We start from the raw sequence: 15,645 nt of genomic DNA, 5'->3' as shown, positions 1-15,645 counted from the left end.
CACACGTATTGTACAGTACATGTACATGCCGATGATTCCTCCAACTGCATGTATACAAAGGCAGTGAGCTGTGTGCACACTTGTTTACACATGGTCAACTTTCTAGCCATCTTGATATCATAACCCATTATATCCGTTGGAGTTGTACTTTGGAAACTGAAGTTATTCACAGAATCTGCCTCACTAAGCTTATATACTGGTACAAGGAAGCTGCCCAGACTTACAAGAAAGTGTCGTGGCACTCTTTTTTAACCTGCAAAATTTGCTCACTGAATACATTTCAGATAAAGGGTGGCTCTTTAGTTAATTGCCAGATAAGTCAGAACAATGAATCAACAAAGAAAAGTACATTTAGGCCAGTAGCCCAGAACGTTTTTGTGCATGAATCAAATTGACTCTGAAGTTTCCTTCAAGGATGGACGTCGAATGTGAAAATACCCAGCACTCATCAGCACGAAAAGTAGAAAGGCACCAAAATACAGTGTACCCTTTAAAACCAAAATTGAAATGAAAAAGGTGGAAAGAGACACAATGGATGAAAAGACCATGCATTACATAAGCCATTTAAATATTCTTCGCTTTTTCCTGCAAAGTCCTCCACTGTTCAATATTAAGTTTCATAATTGTACTTTACATTGTTACCTGTGCTTGCAGTGGACTTGCTTCAGTCCTGCAAATCCCTTCCAAGACCCTTCAGTTGGTGGATTTTGAAGGATGCGGGAGGTTTAGCGATAAGAGGCATTTGGGGTTGCCCCCGCTGTAGAACATGCTGACCATGCACAATTATTACATACATGAATTTCCTTTGCTTCTGACCACTTCAATGTAAAATATCTTGAGAATGAAACCAGTGGACGCCTGTAAATGGCTGATGGTGTGAAGCTGCAGTATAAATGGTAAATGCAAGTTACGTGTCGCTAGACTACATGGCCTTCCAAAGACAGGTGCAATGGAGATTATTTATAACTGTGCTGATTACAAGCAGTACTCTCGACCATAGGACTGTAATTATACCTTCATTTCCACATGTCATTACGCAGCAACATGGATAGAAACATGTTCAGTACATGTATTTGATAGGCAGGATGATGAAACAAGCGATTTGGCCAGACATACATGTACTGGTACACGTTGTGTGGGCGGTTCCAGGCCACTGAGGGCGCCAAATATTGGTTTCTTGTTCCTGTTTCAGGTGGACGCGTCTCAGTCGCTGAATGAACGGCTCCAACGACTCCAGGAGCAGATGAAAGACCAGATGCAGATCAACGAACAGCTCCTGCAGGATATCATGCAGCAAAAGGAAGCTATTATCAAAAGTAGGACAGGCTTCAGGTTGGGAAATAGGAGCAGTAAATGATCGACCGAATTTTAACATTTGAAATGGTCATTGCTGCCCACAAAACAAACCACAGCAATTCAAAAGATTAATAGCAGTTGGGGAAGAAACTGATTAAAAAAAATATGACAGAAGTGTGACTAGATTTAGTGAAACGTTTCTTTGCTGTCCCTGGGGAGGGAGTCCGTGCCAACATTTCCTCTCCTCTCTGATGTTGTGGTTGCAGACATGTTCCAAATATCCATTCTAAGGGTGCACGTAATACATGTACAGGTATGTGTTTCCACTGAAACTTGTTACAGAATGCTTACCCCACACACGCACAAGTGTGTATTTGCCTGCAACCGGGGACCCCCTATTTTTCCTCTTTTGTTTGTACTTAAACTTTTTTAGAAGACCACCTATATGTTTTGTACACAGTTGTCAATCGGGGACCCTCTGTCAATCGGGGACCTTATTGTCCTCTATTGTTCAGGGTCCCCCATTGAATGCAGAAACAAACTCATGTACATGTACACGTGTAAACCCAGAACCCTCTGTCATTGACACATTCTTGGATTTTCTTATCGTACAGTTTCGTCCGTCTTATTTTTGTTTTCGTCCTTGATCTGAATTGAGGATTATTTAAACATCTGAATAAATTTTCTTGTCGATATGGTGATTTGAAGCACTTCCCCTACATTGTGTTAAGGGTTTAATGTTTCAAGGACCAACTACTGGTATTGTTGGATTTATTCTTCTGCAAAATACATAGAACCTTCCAAATACATGTAGATTAATTTTGGATGGTCTGGTTTCCATATCAGCCCTCCAGTGAAACCAATAGGGCCACGCATTTGGTTCACTACCTATCGGTCCCTGTAGACCCTACACGTACAAATGTACATGGACTTACTGTACAGTGTTATACTCGTTGAGCTTGGTACACAAAACCAGAATGTCCCACAGGGAAAATTGCACCCTATGCACAATTTCCAGAATTTCCTAAGCCCGTTAAAAAAGAAAATTGGATCCATTTATCATGTGTGTTTATGCCAGGAACACGTACCTGCCATAGCTATCACAGTTATTTTTGTTGAGTTGCATAGGAGGGTGGCATAGGTGCATTTTTTGTTTGGGCTAGAGGATTTTTTGTTTGTCTTGCTTGTTATTTTGTGGAATGTTTTTAAAAATGTCTTTGAAAATTGGCAGCTTGAGATTATGCAATGCATGTACATGCAGCATTAGTTTGAAACTATCATGTACATGTATAGCCTTTGCTAAAAAATACTTGGACATCTGGAGAGTTGTGGTACACCGGTACGTACACCGTACAAGTAAATGTGTATATACATGTACATTCACTTATGTTTGGAGCTCATGTAATATTTTTTGAAAAGTACAAAAATCTGACAGATTCCAGAGAGAGCGTTTTTTGACATTTGAGGAGTTTTTGAAAATTTTGAAAATTTATCAAAGTGCACCGTCTTGCAACCAATCAACTGCTTGGAAAATTTGTGGTGTACCGGTACATTTTTTCACATTTCGATGAAAGGTTAATGCAGCTGTAAAGGTCGTACAGTACATGCAGTTCAAAGGGGTGAAATATTGTTCCCATGTGCTTTGTCAGCAAAACAAATTGCACGGCCTACTTGTAAACGTGACAAAGCTGTTACAAAGGGAGTATCTTTGGAAAAAATGATGTTCATGTGTGCATGTACATTTGGAGAAAAAGGTGTACATTTGTAAAATTTGTGTTGAATGTGTGCAAGACACACTACCGGTAATGCCCTATTTTTCTTACGAGAAACTTGAATCTTCCAAAACCTACCATTGTGCACTGTGCAGGGAACCAGTGACACAGGCTTTGTGTTTAAAATGTTTAACTTCAATGGGCATTGTAGCCAGTTTATGTGAAGTACATGTACAGTGCTGACAGAGTTCCGCCTGACACCAGTCACACAAAATCATCTAAAAGACTTAGCTGGATTTTGAAGGATCTGGATTGGTAATGGTTAATCCTGACCCCCTCGGGCTGTATATAAAATGGAAATGTTACTTACCGGTAGCTTCATATTGGAGAGTTCAGAACTGTTAGGTTAAGGCTTCCTTCAACAGACCCAAGTGTGCAACCCCCTTCCTTTGTGATTAAAGATAATTAACGGCAAGTGAAACATTTGAATTTAACTTTCATTGTGCTGGTGTTCGTTTGCCAGGTCGAAATCTGTCCCCCAATCAGCCTGATGTGGCCAAAGTGGACATGGTGGTCCACCAGCAGGAACCCCAACCCCCGCAGACCAACCCATTCCAGCTTCCACTGGCCAAACAGGTCAAGTATCCGTACTCTTCCTACACCATTCCAGTATTGATGATCGCCTGCAACCGGCCCGAAGCCATTAGACGGAGTCTGACCAATCTGCTCCAGTAAGTGCCAGGAGCGGATGATTTTTTTTTTGGGGGGGGCCAGTTTTTGGAAGCCCTCCCCAGTCTGTGTGTGTAATGAATGAATGCTTGCGTGCAGGTGATTGTCAGTGATATGTGTACCTCTTGGCCTGCTTGACCCGTAGATTTTGACCAGTCAGTGGATGTCCACGCATTATGGGTCATTGGCCGCAGAAACATTTGAAGTATATGCACAGTTCATGTATATGTATGTACAGGAAAACTTTGCACCCACGAATCAATCCCAAGCTCTATTCACATGCTGCAGTGAGCAGTCTGGTTATGTGTACCATGCTACAATGTACATGTAAGTACATATACAAATGTACATGTATACATGCGCATGGGTACACAAGTACAGTTACATGTAGATAGGCTGAAGTCTGTGTAATGTGTGCATTTGGCACCCCAAACTACAGAAAGGCGCATTTGCCAGGCAAGAAAAACTATTGATTACCTGGTCAGCTGACACCTATTAACCACTTTACAGCCTTTAGCAGACTGCCCAGACGTAACAAATCCAGCAGAAAATGCTAACTTATGTATGACTTGTCAGTGAATGCAAACCATCCGTCAGCTTTGTTGAATGCTGTAACGCTGTCGTTGTTTGATCTGTCTAGAATTAGACCATCTTCCAGCCAGTTCCCGGTCATAGTGAGCCAGGATTGCGGACACCAAGCAACTGCAGAAGAAATTCAAAAATTTGGCAGCAAGGTCACCCACATAAAGGTAAGGCTTTCAGTTGAACAGTGCAGTTGTTTCCTACAATCAGATGGAAGACTTTTTGCTGTTTATCAGATCCAGGAATGATCTAAATGGGCACTTGTCATATAGATACATGTACACATGCATGAAATGTTCATGTAACTCCTGTAATGTGTCAGTTTCTTGTTGTTTAAAAGAGAGTTTTGTTGGTATTTGAACAGAACTGCCTGGTCCTCTCAAGTTCCTAAATATTCTGCAGTGTTTGGATTACCATTAGAGGGTACCAGTTTTCAATCATCGTGGTGACGGAATAATGAATATTTACCAATTTTGGCTATAATCTTTGGTGACATTTTTGGAAAAAAACATGGGACAGGTATTTATCGGTGTACAAAAAGGCGAGTAGCTGCCAAAAATGTGCATTTGACTGAAGTTGTGGCTGTTATATTAAAATCTTGCCAGCTGGACACCCTTGAGTGTTGGCGGTACTCGTGGCTGTTTACGTCCCAAGTAGCGCTCCGCCGCCGGCCTCGTGGGTAAACCACCTTGCCCGGATGCCGGATAAAATTTGCTGGCCTACTTTGGCCCGATATTCCCAGTGTCCCATTACTCAACCAATCCATTTGGCTGGTCGTTGCTTGGCGGATTGCGTTACCTCCTTGACTGCACCAGAGTCCCTGACTTGAATTCTGAGTGGCCATGCGGAGTGTCTGCAGGGTCAGATGGTCGGACTGTGGACCTGTCCGACTTGAATATTTATCCCTTAATTCAGATGTGAGGTCTAGCCCTCGGTTAACATTAAAAAAAGAATTATTGGAAAAAAAACAGTTGCAAAATTCAGAGGTACCATTATTCATATATTGTACATGAAGGGTGGAATTGGGGTCAGATATGGTTTGGGCCAGTGTTGCCAAGAATTTAAAATAGATGTACACACATGTACATTTCCCATACGGATTTTGCCACCGGTAGTTTATGCCATCAGATATTTGTTTTAATGCACAGGTGCCAGTACATAAAGCAAATTAATAAATTTGAGGCTACATTTTGAACTTGCTTTACTTGAAGTTTGCTTGAGGTCCGAGTCTCATGGTTGTTGGAAGAATCATACTCACTTATGTGTTGTTAGATGCATTGAGCCTCGGAAAGAACAGAAACACCACCACAAACAGAAGAGAACAGTAACAGAAACTCAGATACGAGATACGGAACAGGAGCTTTCAAATGGAAAAGAAAAGCTTCAGTAGATACTAGCACATGCAGTTTATTTTGCATCCATCTTTACATGTGTTTTTGTTCATCAAAACATTCAAGGAAGCATTGGCCTTGATCGGCATGTGTTTACCATAATCCTTTTTCCTCCAATTTTCTTTTTTGCCTTGGTTTATTAGCTTTTTTTGCCCACCTGTTTGTGAACAGAATTCATAATGTCCTCAGTGTGGCCATATGCATTGTCAAAGTGCATCGTTTCTCAGGAAATTGCCCATTGGATACAGTGCTATGAATAATTAAGGTTCACGGATGATTCCCACCAGCAATACCACCTGCCATTAACGGCATACATTTTGTAGGCGACTTTTCCCATGGGTTGCCGTGAAGACACAGAGAGTACGAAAGATTGTATTACACCATGTAGACATAGGAATTCCATGCATAAAAAATGGCACATAACCCCTGCAGTGAATTACATGAATATGTGTACAGTTTGGTTTTATTAAACAGGAAAATTCATGAGTTACATGTATATCACTGAACATGTACACATGGACAAAGCCCTCTTTGGCAATTTTGCAGAGTATAAATGTACATACATATTGCATCTGCACTACTAATTGGTACCAGTGGGTATATGCATGTACATGTACATGTACATTCTAGCGCGTAGGAAAATTTAAGCTTGAGAGGCAGCCATGATTAAACATCTTAACTAGAGTATATATACAAGGAAAGTTGACATCTCTGATCCAGCATCTGAAAGTTGAATGGATTTTTTGCTAAATGCTCAGCTGCATGTACATAGCGGTACAAACACCGGTACATTGTATTTTAGTTACATTAGATATGTGCTCATATGGATAGACATGTTCTGTTACATGTACATGTGCATGTACATGTAATTACCGGTACACATAGCCTGAAATAATTGCTACATGTAATTTCCTTTTTCATGAGTTGAGAGCCCTAAATGGTATCTCATAGTTACATGTACATGTACCGTAAATTTATCTATCATAAATACATGTACATTTTCAGAACCATAGAATTATAAGGGGTAGCACTTTATAATTCTATGGGTCTTACAATGTACAAAGGACAAAGAAGTGAAGTTTGGTCCTTTGTTTGATAGTGTGAGAATTTTTTAGATATCTGTGCTTTTCACAAATACAGATAAATTGAGGACAAAGTAATATAACCCTTTTTTTTTTCTCAGTTGTGCTGCTGACAGTCTGACATTTAATCCCAAGATACCGAAGAAGAATTTGTGATGTAGAAAAAAAACAAGAAGTCCAACAAGAGATTGCATTCGGACATTCCCAGCTCCCATGCCTAATGTGATATTTGTCTGTTCTGATATGGCAATCCACCCTTGTGTCTGAAAATACATGTCGGTATTAGAGCTCTTTCTCCTCTGAGTTGGAGGACCCAAATTCCGAAATGAAGCTGTGAGTACTATTCATCTTGACCCAGGCTGAGTTACCGTAATGCTCTGAAGAAAAAGTCGCTCGTCTGCTTTCTGTACTTGGAATCAAAATACAGAATTATTTTTCTTTGCTGGTTGCACAGCCTGCCATCCTGAGGAATTTTTCATTTTGCTGTAATCAAGGATAATCTCTCTCCTAATTATTTGGAATTGCCGACTGCCTCTGTCTGTCGATGCCGGGCCTTGATGTGATTCAGTTAGTGGAAAAACGGCACGGAGATGTCTCGTTGCTCGGTGCCCCGTGTAAAGCAGGGCCTCCGGGCACAAATCGATTCCTGGGATATGCCCGGCCCAGCTCTTGTTTCTGTTCCTACAGGGGAAAGTCTCGGTCCTACTGTGCCCACGCAATTATTGTAATCACCCCCCCCTTTCCTCATTCGTTTGTCTCTCTCTTCCTCTGGCTAAAGCAGAGATCCTGAAAATGCCAGCACATTGTCTGTTCGCCGGTGAATTATTTTTCCGATTGGCTGAATTTGGGCAATTTACCACATGTCACACCCAAACCTTTTGCCACAACATTGCCCTAGTCCAAATAACTGGAAAAATGCAGTTCTGATGAATTCGGTATAGTGTGTGCGCATGTGCATCTGCAGGCTCGCGCACATTGTACCGATATCTGCATGACACAGTGGCTGCACAGCTTTGTCCGAAAAAAAATATTTACCCAGGTTTGGCCTGACATGTACATGTACAGCAACAAATGCACCTGGTTGGGGCTTCAAATGTTGGATCATGAGATGGTTGCAGCATAATACACGTACCGGTATTTACTTAACAGTGCATGGTACATACACATGTACATTCACGTCAGGCATGCAACTTTTCCTCAGATCAGCTGATTGCCTTGTTTTTCACTTCATGCTCATGCCATTGGAAATTGAAAAACACTGTACAAAGTCTTGTAAAGATCGGAATTTCCTCGTTTTGTTTCTGTCAAAGTCCAAGTTGCATGCCTCTTATATGCTGAATGTACACGTACAGTATATGCATACATGTACTGCACATCTTGAAACCTTTAAAATCAATTATTACTCACTTTGTGACAGACCCTTCCCAAGTAAAAAATGGTCATTTGAACATTCCATGCATATCCACTGAATTCTAAATGCTCTTGCTGGTATTATCGCCTCTTCACTTTTATTGATGGCATTATTGTCGCCTTCGTGTTCGTGTGGCCTGTGGAAAAATGTTCCAACAGTCGCTGTTCACTTGGTCATCACTGTTCTGTTATCCCTCCAGACATTGGTGGTTTCATCACAATCTGAAAGATAAAGTCTAATTGCAGTTCACTGGTACATGTACGTACATGTACATGTGTACATTGTACCTGTACATTAACCCTAACAGTCCCAAATCCTCCAATTTCAATCCGATTTTACATACACCCTTGGGGGTGAGGGTTAAACTTCAAGCATGCAAATGGCAAGGTTACAGTTGAAAAAAGGCAGGCAGTTCTCAGCAAGCTGCATCTAATTGATTGTACACCGAGGTTTACATTTTTCCTTATGGATCAAGTCCCACACAGCATCATTTATACTTTTATAACATCATTTCAATTTCAATACAATTATAATTGCACTTGCATGTACTGTACATAGGCCTACTGCACATATTGTTTGTCAATTGATTTACCCATTGATTTAAAAGGAGAAGCTTCTGTGCCTTTAATGACAAATTTTAATCTTCCGTCATTTTTTTTTATTTGTTGATTTATTTTTGGCCTTGTGGAGATCCCATCACAGTCTTCAGCCTTGAATGCATCTTTGGCTCAGATCGAGTGATTGACGTGGCTAATGAGCTGGAGTCAATCCAATCTTTGCCGGGCTGCTGTAAATCTATGATTTAGTTACACGTACAAGGAGTGCATTGCGTTGCAGTCTTGTGAGTTTGGATACGGTAGGGAAGGCCATTCCGGGCATATTTGAATGGCACCTACAAGAAATCATCATACATCATGTCTATTTCCCAAACCTCAGTTTTTTTCTACTGTGTGGCTGTGGCCTCTTTTCAGCCTGCAAGTAAGAATTAAAGGGGTCAATGCATTACATTACTTTGTACTACAGTCATTGAAAATGCACTTTGTTTAGTTAACCTTATTTTTAGTAGTATTATTGTTTTTTTGCCATTTTCGGGTGCCCTTTTGGTTCTTATGCTAGTGCAAATGCAAAACTGTGACACCATTCTAGGATGAAAAACGTCGATGTTTGCATTGATTTGTGCACGTAAAACTGCTTGGATATTCTCTATTATTAACAACTGTGCTGACATGTGGTGTTAATCTCTTCCTGCACTATAGTCTTAAATCTGATAGTTTCTCTATGCTTTCCCTCAGCAACCGGATTTGAGCAGTATAAGTTTACCGGCACAGCAGAAGAAGTTTGAAGGATATTACAAGATAGCGAGACACTACAAGTGGGCCCTGAATAAAGTGTTCCATGAATTCAACTACGATGCAGTGATAATTGTAGAAGGTAGGGTATATGAACATTTATGTCGTGGCCAGAGTGAGCCTAGAGGTAATATGTCCATTAAAGACAGGAGCAATTCCCTTGGAGCTCATTTCTTCCCCCTTAATCTTACTGGCATCATGCACATGTAGTTCCTTTTTTGTTAGATCCCTCACCCTCTCGGAGTCCAACCTGTCCTTGTTCCCACTCCTACCTCGTCCCCAGGGTTCCATTTGCCAGCCACCATTGTCACCGGTTGGTGAGCCAGTTCGCTATATACATACATATCAGTAGGGCATACCCGAAAATGAAATATGTCGGCTTATTCGCAAATAATGTGTTCATGAGGTCTGTCCTATAAGGGTGGCCATGCCTTTTTGAAATACCGAACTGGCTTAAGGACCAGAAACAGAGCTGTACATGTAGATGTATGTAAAAGTGTGCTCTTAATGCCGGACCCTTTGGCTTCTTTAAAATGTTTTCAGCAGAAACCCTGCGTTCCCCCCAAAATAAGAAAAATTGAAATAAGATTCTAAGATTTGTAAAACTTAAAATACATGTACCTCGATGTTGCAATCTCTCGGAGGTTTGCTAAATTTTATTTTGAATACCTCTGATTAAGCCCAGAGCATAAATTTTTAACAATTCTTCATTCCAACTGGCTTTACTCAATCATTGCCCCTTCAGCTGTCGTAATAACAAACCTGTTCAAGAATCTCACCACCATTAAACCAAGAATAACATTTCCGCCTCTCACTCGGGCCACTCACACGACACATACTCCAGCAGACCCTCTTAAGCAAACACAGCGAGAGAGTGTTAGAGAAACAGAAGCTGAGAAACCCGCGGTTGATTCCATGATGAAGTAGGGCGAATGGGGGAGAAAGAAGCAAACAACATCCCGATTCCCCAGTGGTGGGGGCGGCTCTAAAAATACACCTGCCTGTGTCGCGTCTTTATCTCTCTGCGTCTTTCTCCCGTCGATTTGTCCGGCCATGAATCTGTTAACGAGGAGCAGGTCCTCCAGAGAGAATCCTTGGGAAAGGGGAGCTCGTGACTCAGCGTCCTCGTGCCTATCTTTGGACAATTAGACCAGAATTAGGTTTCAAATTCCCAAAGCTTTTTACTGGCCAAGGGGTTACTTGGTTCAGGAGTTTTACTTCTTCATAGCACGCCCTGTGTGGGGTGTCAGATTTCATACTTTGCAAGGCGCACCTGTGTCCTTTTGACAAAACCCACGGTGGTGGCAAGCGCAGCACAGCGGTCAGGAATGCTTAGGGGAAAAACTATTGCCTTGCAGATTGATCTCATGTGTCCATGTCATGTGTCCATCTTGAAATTCTTACAGCATCAAGCAGATGTACAAAATGTGGATATAAGTGGAAAAGAAAAATTCTTATCATATTAAAAGCTGTATTAAGCTTACATTTTGGAATCTATAGCTTCTGCTGGGGCATAGCGGTTGTTCACAGTTTGTGTGTGATTTATGATGAGATTATTCACTAGGCTTCCAAATCCATTTGTGTTGTTTGGAACTTTTCATACACGTACGTGTATATGTCTGTGAAAATCTGTTAAATTAGCAGGGGGAAACATGCAAGATGTTGATTGTGGAGTGAGAAAGTTGGTTCCTTCAGGCAACTGCCTTGTGGTGCAGTACGATTTTGGCCTGTGTCGTTGATGGCTCCTTTTAAAAATAAGTTTTTGATTCAGCACAGTACGGCACAAGATTGATATTTTTTTGTACACGTTAAATTTCCAGCTCCTGTTCACCTGCAGTCCATCACTGCATTATATACACATTATGCTTTGTCATAAAGACCCATTTCCATTAACTTGTGAGTCTAAACAGAAAAATTGCTTTAACCTTAAGCCGAATCCATTTTATGTGAAAATGAAATGGCCACAGCATTCATTATATTTTAATATAATTCATACTGCTCTTATAAATCACCGTTTCAGCAACTCAAACCTTCAAGCCTTCAGAATTTTGGAGTGCAATTTTTTCTTCATATACACGTATTTCTGTTTGCTTTCATCCAGATGATTTGGACGTGTCTATAGATTTCTTTGAGTACTTCCTGGCGACGTATCCTTTATTGCAAGAAGACCCAACGCTGTGGTGCGTGTCAGCTTGGAACGATAATGGCAAAGACTCCAGGATATCAGATGACGCCGGTAGGTCCCTGCCCAACCTAACGTCTCTCTACTGAAATCCCCCCCCCCGAAAAAAGCAATAAAAGTGTCACACGGAGAACGGCTGAATTGGACTCACGGAATCGTTATGACAGCTGGCCTCTGTCACCCCTCAAGGCACGTCGAAGATGTCACATCATTGTTTGTACATTTTGCTAGTGAATGCAATGAACCACTTTGGTCCCCGGGATAAATGCAAAATGACGAATGGAGAGGTAGATAAGCTCTTACAAGTGAGATGCCACCCTGCAGAAATGAAAGGCCCGCAGACAAGTGGATATTCATTTTCACTGAAAATGTTACAAATAAAACAGCAGAAAGACATTGTCCATACGGTGCATGTGTTGTATGTACTGATAACACTGATAACTAGGACGAGTTATTTTTTGTGAGCAGAGTGGTTGCTGTAGATACGGGACAACCACAACGAAATGAATTCCTAAAAGCGCTTTTACTGTCAAGTACATGTACAGTGTCTTGTATCATTTATAGTTTGGGATTTGCCCATTGAAAAGGTAGAAAATATTTAGAAGAATTCGTAGTCAGGCATTTTCACTCGGCATTAGCCATATTGGACACACAAAAGTGCATGTGTAAAATTTATTTTTTTTTTTGGTTTATTATTTTTGTCAAAGTGCAATTCACAGCTGACACAAATGGTATTTTTATATTCTGAAATTAAGGGAAATTGTGTTGAAATATTGTTTTACATTTGTATGTGAGAAAATGTACTGTTTGAAGGAATTCATATCTTCTAACTCTCAGTCAGGAATCTAGGAAAGAGAAGACTTGACATTTGATGTACTAACAGATGATTTTTAGTAACACTGGTAGTTGGATGTAGTAGGAAATGTCAAAGATGGGGTCCTTGAGCAACTAGCAACACAGACTTTAACCCTAATCCTCCTCAATCCTCCAAAATCCTTTGGGCGGTTTTGGAGGATTTTGGAGGATTTAGGGTGAACGTCAAAAGTGCATGGCTTATTCTGGAGGAAGCCATACGTGAAGGTTGTGGGTTAGACCTTGTGTTGTTTTTGTTTAGTCATGCATAAATTCAGCCCAGCATTTCTTTTGAATCAACTGCACTGCTCAAGGATGCCATTCGCACTGCCTCAACATAATGACGGGAATTGCTGGAGGATTTTGAAGGATTGAGGCAGTAGGCACACCTCCAAGTAACATTTTCAAGAAATTTTGGAGGATTGAAGAAGAATCCAACTTTTTCACCCCCCACATTGGAGGATTCTGGAGGATCGAGGAGGGTCCCTAGCAAAAAGGGCCTGAGGGTTTGGGTTAATGATTGTCTTTGAAATTAGTTAATGAAATGCTTGAGAAGTCCTGATCACATACATGTACATGTACAGTGGTCACCTTTGGAAAATGAGTTTAGTCAGCATGAGCTGGTTGCCATGGCAAATAGCTGGAACTTTTCAGACTGAAGATATTTAAGTATTGTTTGTCCTTTTTCCCTGCAGAATTGCTGTACCGGAGCGACTTCTTTCCTGGGCTCGGTTGGATGATGAGGAAGGAAATATGGCTGGAACTAGAGTCCAAATGGCCACAAGGGTAGGTCTTAACTGTACACTCCACGGGGCTGTGCCTCAACTCGAAGCCCCTCAGAAGTTTCGGTCCGCAGCAGCATCTCACAGAATTGTGACGCACCATTCCAAAACTTGGCTGAAGTACATGTCGGTCATTTTGAAGTTTGAGGAGTCCCCTTCCCCACTGGTTATTTCTGCACTTCAAGGCGATCCATTGCACAGATTTTTGTCTTGCAAAAAACTCTCATACTCAAAACTGTCGTGTTTATATACCCTAGTGCCATTTTCCAGATAATTGCTAAAAGGCCTTCAGCCTGGCTTTGAAATGGTGGGTCACAATGTTGAGAGTTCCAGCATTGCCGTTTTCTTTTTGATTGAATTCGTAGGTCATCATGCCACTGAGGGAGCAGTGATGTCTTGGCCAGTCTCTACTGCATGCTTTAAAAAATCATACAAACCTGAGTGTTTGATTCAAGGATTTGGGTGGGCAAGGGTTAGTTAGTGTTCCTACAAAGGTGGATTAGAATGGGCATGCCCCCCAGCCCAATTTTTTTTTAAATAATGAAAAAAAAAGCAATTTGTTTGATCTGTTTCATTTCCCTGCTTTCAAACAGCTTGTATGAATCCTCGAAATGTAGCCTCGCCCCTTTAGGTCATGAAATGTTACATGAAATATGTCCATGTTTTTGGGCCCTTCCTTGCAAAACAAATTTGGTGCCAACCCCGCCCCCCAATGGGTTTTGGATTTGCCCCTGTGTCTGTGCCATTGTTGTGCAAGATTTCATGTATGGTGTAGAGATGTTGAAAATTGGAAAATGGAAATAACTCGGAATATGAGATTTTTCCACTTGCGAGGCTGTTTGTCCGTGGTTCGAACTAAAGCATTGTGTCTGTTCTCCTGTTCAGGTTTTGGGACGATTGGATGAGAGATCCCGCCCAGCGCAAGGACAGAGCCTGCATCCGACCCGAGATCTCCAGAACAGACACCTTTGGAAAAGTTGGCGTCAGCAGGTATGTGGGGAGAGTATGGATTGAACTATCAACAGTAGTGGCAACATGGCAGTTTAGAGGGACGGCTGAAGTTGTGAGCGTTAGGCTTATGAGGGTTAATTAAAGGCAGAAGGTCTCAAGGAATTCATGGCTGTCTTTTAGCTCCAACCTAAGGTCTTGACACTAATTTAAGTGTAGGTGTAATAAAATTTCCTTAAACACAGTTTTTCTGCATCTCTGTACTCATCTTCAGCATATATGTAAACTATTTTACATTCTTATTTGGTTAAATGCTTTGGAAAGTGCACTTTTTTTAATCTCTTAGAATTATCCATGCTTTTGTAGACAACCGAGGGCGCTGTTGCCGTGATTTCATCCAGGGAAGACAGAGAGCATTTTTGAAACCAGTGGATTCGGCTTAGACTTTGGTTTAGCAGGTTCTAGCCATTTTGAAGCAGCATTCGAGACCACATGTTCAAGCTCTGTCTGCAACCAGCGAAACTGAGTCAAAGCTGAATCCACTCTTTTCAAAATCACTTATAGTTCAGTGCATAAGTTTTCTATTAAAATTACAAAACCAGAATTTACTCACTGAAAACATTTCTGCGAAGGGGATCAATGCTTGTTTATTGCTGTGCACATACACAACAAGCGAATCATCAAAGAAGAGAGAATCTAGTCCAGCAAAATCTACAAACATCTACAAAAACAGCGCTACATTGAGGCTTTCTCTATTTGTATTGTTCCTGTTTGAACAATTATTTTTCTTCCTGTTTGAACAAGTTTGTTCTTCTTTTCTGTAAAAGAAAAAAAAGTCTTACATGTAAGACTTTGCACAGAGTTTTGAAGAATGTGTAACTCAAAAGAAAGCAGATTTGTGTTTCACAGTCAATCAACAAAAAAGAAAAAAAAACGGATTGCCTGACATCACGTCATGTGTCGTCCTCTTGCAGGGGCCAATTTTTTGAACAGCATTTGAAGTACATCAAACTCAACAAGAAATCAGTGGCATTCACGAAGCTGGACCTGTCGTTACTGAAGAAGGTTGGTTGAAAACAAAGAAGTGAGATTCATATTAGTTGAAGTGTTACTGCAACCAGAGCAAAACTGCTGTTTGTGTGTTGGTGAACTCAATCCTAAAAGAGCCAGGTTTCTGCCCCCCCAAACTCGACTGCCCCATGCTGGATCTTTTTGAAACTTGGTATACAGATGAAGGCGATTCTGTAAAGTGCATCTGTGAAGTTTCAATTCAATCCCACATACAGTTTTGTCGTTTTGGTCATTTAAATTTGTGGCCTCATGTGTGCT

General features: G+C 41.1%; 1 protein-coding gene across 6 annotated transcripts in view; it reads left to right on the top strand.

The window, feature by feature from the left end:
* mgat1 (alpha-1,3-mannosyl-glycoprotein 2-beta-N-acetylglucosaminyltransferase) overlaps positions 1-15,645 on the top strand; it is a 44,589-nt gene that overhangs the window by 21,096 nt on the left and 7,848 nt on the right. For all 6 annotated transcript variants that reach the window (XM_022244781.2, XM_022244786.2, XM_022244785.2 and 3 more), the window contains 8 exons: positions 1,193-1,316; positions 3,532-3,739; positions 4,378-4,486; positions 9,496-9,634; positions 11,654-11,788; positions 13,282-13,372; positions 14,254-14,358; positions 15,291-15,381. In XM_022244781.2, coding sequence (XP_022100473.1) covers positions 1,193-1,316; positions 3,532-3,739; positions 4,378-4,486; positions 9,496-9,634; positions 11,654-11,788; positions 13,282-13,372; positions 14,254-14,358; positions 15,291-15,381 — 1,002 coding nt within the window. The remainder of the gene's footprint in view (positions 1-1,192; positions 1,317-3,531; positions 3,740-4,377; positions 4,487-9,495; positions 9,635-11,653; positions 11,789-13,281; positions 13,373-14,253; positions 14,359-15,290; positions 15,382-15,645) is intronic.

Source organism: Acanthaster planci, linkage group LG08 (assembly GCF_054643075.1).
Source record: "Acanthaster planci isolate LZ-2023a linkage group LG08, COTS_SCS, whole genome shotgun sequence".
Classification (NCBI taxonomy): domain Eukaryota; kingdom Metazoa; phylum Echinodermata; class Asteroidea; order Valvatida; family Acanthasteridae; genus Acanthaster; species Acanthaster planci.
Note: the sequence above shows the minus strand (reverse complement) of the source record. Positions and strands in the feature narration are given on the sequence as shown.